At 43.3% G+C, this 2,194-nt stretch overlaps 1 protein-coding gene across 1 annotated transcript; it reads left to right on the forward strand.

Annotated features, from left to right (window-relative positions):
- The first annotated feature begins 1,128 nt into the window (after positions 1-1,128).
- Positions 1,129-1,661, forward strand: LOC147461300 (uncharacterized). The gene has a single exon (XM_086500558.1). It carries the CDS (start codon positions 1,244-1,246, stop codon positions 1,568-1,570), a length of 327 nt encoding a protein of 108 aa, XP_086356684.1. The 5' UTR covers positions 1,129-1,243; the 3' UTR covers positions 1,571-1,661.
- Positions 1,662-2,194: the final 533 nt, after the last annotated feature.

The raw sequence follows: 2,194 nt of genomic DNA on the forward strand, positions 1-2,194 counted from the left end.
ATGTCCGACCCTTTTGGGTGGAATGATTGAATTCATCTAGCTCCAAAACCCAATTAGGAGATAGATTCTCTATCAAGAGCTATTGAGCTCACTATTGTGGTTGCCAAAATGGAATGAGCTAGTCACTTTTGACAACTATTCCAAGTTAGACTAGTAGAGTTAGTCAGATCAAATCAGGTAAGCAAACTTTAGATAAAGACTTCAGATACACGATTGAACAACAAATGAACTGGAAACAAAGACAAGATAGTGAGAGTGAAACTGGAATGTATATACAATCATGAGAGTCCTTCAATTGCTTGATCTCTTTAGCATGCATGGAGGCAAAATGAAGGCAAACTTAAACCTATCTCGATCCTCCTTTCTCATTCCAACTGGTGGGAATGCAAAACAAGGTCATCTAAATGGTGAGTGTATGGTGAGGGGTGAGGAACAAGGTAATCTAAATGGTCAGTGTATGGTGAGTGGGTGAGGAACAAGGTGAGAAGTTCAATCTCGACCTTAAATTAGGAAATGCAAGAGCCGCATTGGCTTTATTGGGCACAATCAAACAAGCACTAATGGGTGCAATATGAATATTGTCAGTCATAGATTTGTCATGTGCGAATCCATAACTACAATTGTGGAATTCTTGTAAATCACTTTGATTTAAGTATATTTATCAATAAGTCCATTAGATAGTCATTGATTAATCCATAATTGACTTAAGTAGATAATTATCAATAAGTCCATGGGTGATTTTGTTAGTGCATGTGATCACACTTTTATCGATAGAGCAAGGAACAAATTTTAGAAAGTCAGAGGCATAAAATTTCAATGTTTGAATAGTGTTTCCATAGGGGTTGAAAATGAAGATCAAGTTAGGATTATGTGGTGTAAAATGTCAAGCATGTGAATATGGAACGATTTTCTAAAGAGGAACGCGGCCGGCCGGTCAAAAAGCGCAAGTGTGAATCTTCGTAGTCAGAACTTAGCACGTACGGGGTGGGCGGGGCGGGCGGCGTATTTTGATCCATATTTGTAGTGCAGGGGAGCGAGCGAGAGAGCTTAAACAACTGCGCCAAACCAACCCCCCCCCCCCCCCCCCCCCCCCAAAACACACACACACATTGTCACGATTCACAAGCAACACACAGAGGGAGCGAGAGCGCATCAACTCACACGAGAGAGAGAGAGAGAGAGAGAGAGAGAGAGAGAGCTCTCACACACACACACACACACACACAGAGGCAGGCAAGCACGCATGAGAACTCGCGCTTTCGTCCTCTTTTTTGGTGTGGTGTTGTTGCTCACACTCGGAGCTGACATTGTTGATGGGCGCCCACTTCAACAAGCGGGCGCTGCTGCTTTGCAAGCGTCGCCATTGTTGCAGAAGAAGCTCGCAAAAGAGGTAGTAGAGGATATTGGCGCTAGCGAAGAGGTTGCCGCGCCTGCAGCAGACGGCCAGCAGAAGACGGTGACGATGCTCGTCTTGCCCTCCTCCACACCTGCCCACAAACCCACCATTTTCTCCATTCTGATTGGACGCCACACCCCTCCCCCTCGCGGCCAGACCAAAATCCATCACTAACTTAAGCACAAATTATTGGGGGTTAGTAACTAGAGTTAGCATCATTTTTTTTCCGGGGTTTAGTAACTGGAACTGATGTGACTTACCTCTCTTCCCCCCCCCCCCCCCCCCCCCCCCCCCCCCTTCTTTTGGGGGGTGGGGTTCCCAACTAGAATTAACAGATTCATCTTTTAAGGTATAGTCACCGTTTGTAGTTAACTATAAATAATACCATCTTTCTTCAATGGGTTCAATAACTAGAGTTAACATCACTTCCTCCTCCTAATAAATCCAATAAGCCTATATTATACTCAGAAAGTTGTTGCCAATGGGTGCGACCAGGTTCGAACACCACACCGCACTAGTTGCAGTACGGTGTGTGTTTATCAATAATGTACTAGTCCAAACACCTTTTTCATAACAATTGTTCATATTATTAAAGAGGGCTATAGCAACTATCTTCTTCCAAAATTGGAAATTTCCCTTCTTTTCCACAAAAAAAGAACTTCTCTACAAGGTAAAAAGGATCCAATTTCAACAAATATGGAACCTCTTTGGTGAAAGATTATCATTAAGAGAACATTGATATTGGTAGTATGGGCTGAATTTGGGTCTCCCACTGTCTCATGGACTTGCAAATTACAA

Source organism: Adiantum capillus-veneris, chromosome 3 (genome assembly GCF_014529385.1).
Source record: "Adiantum capillus-veneris isolate H3 chromosome 3, ASM1452938v2, whole genome shotgun sequence".
NCBI lineage: Eukaryota > Viridiplantae > Streptophyta > Polypodiopsida > Polypodiales > Pteridaceae > Adiantum > Adiantum capillus-veneris.

What these genes read in the sequence shown, in the direction of transcription:
- LOC147461300 (XM_086500558.1), top strand. Translation starts at nt 1,244, where the DNA reads ATGAGAACTCGCGCTTTCGTCCTCTTTTTTGGTGTGGTGTTGTTGCTC.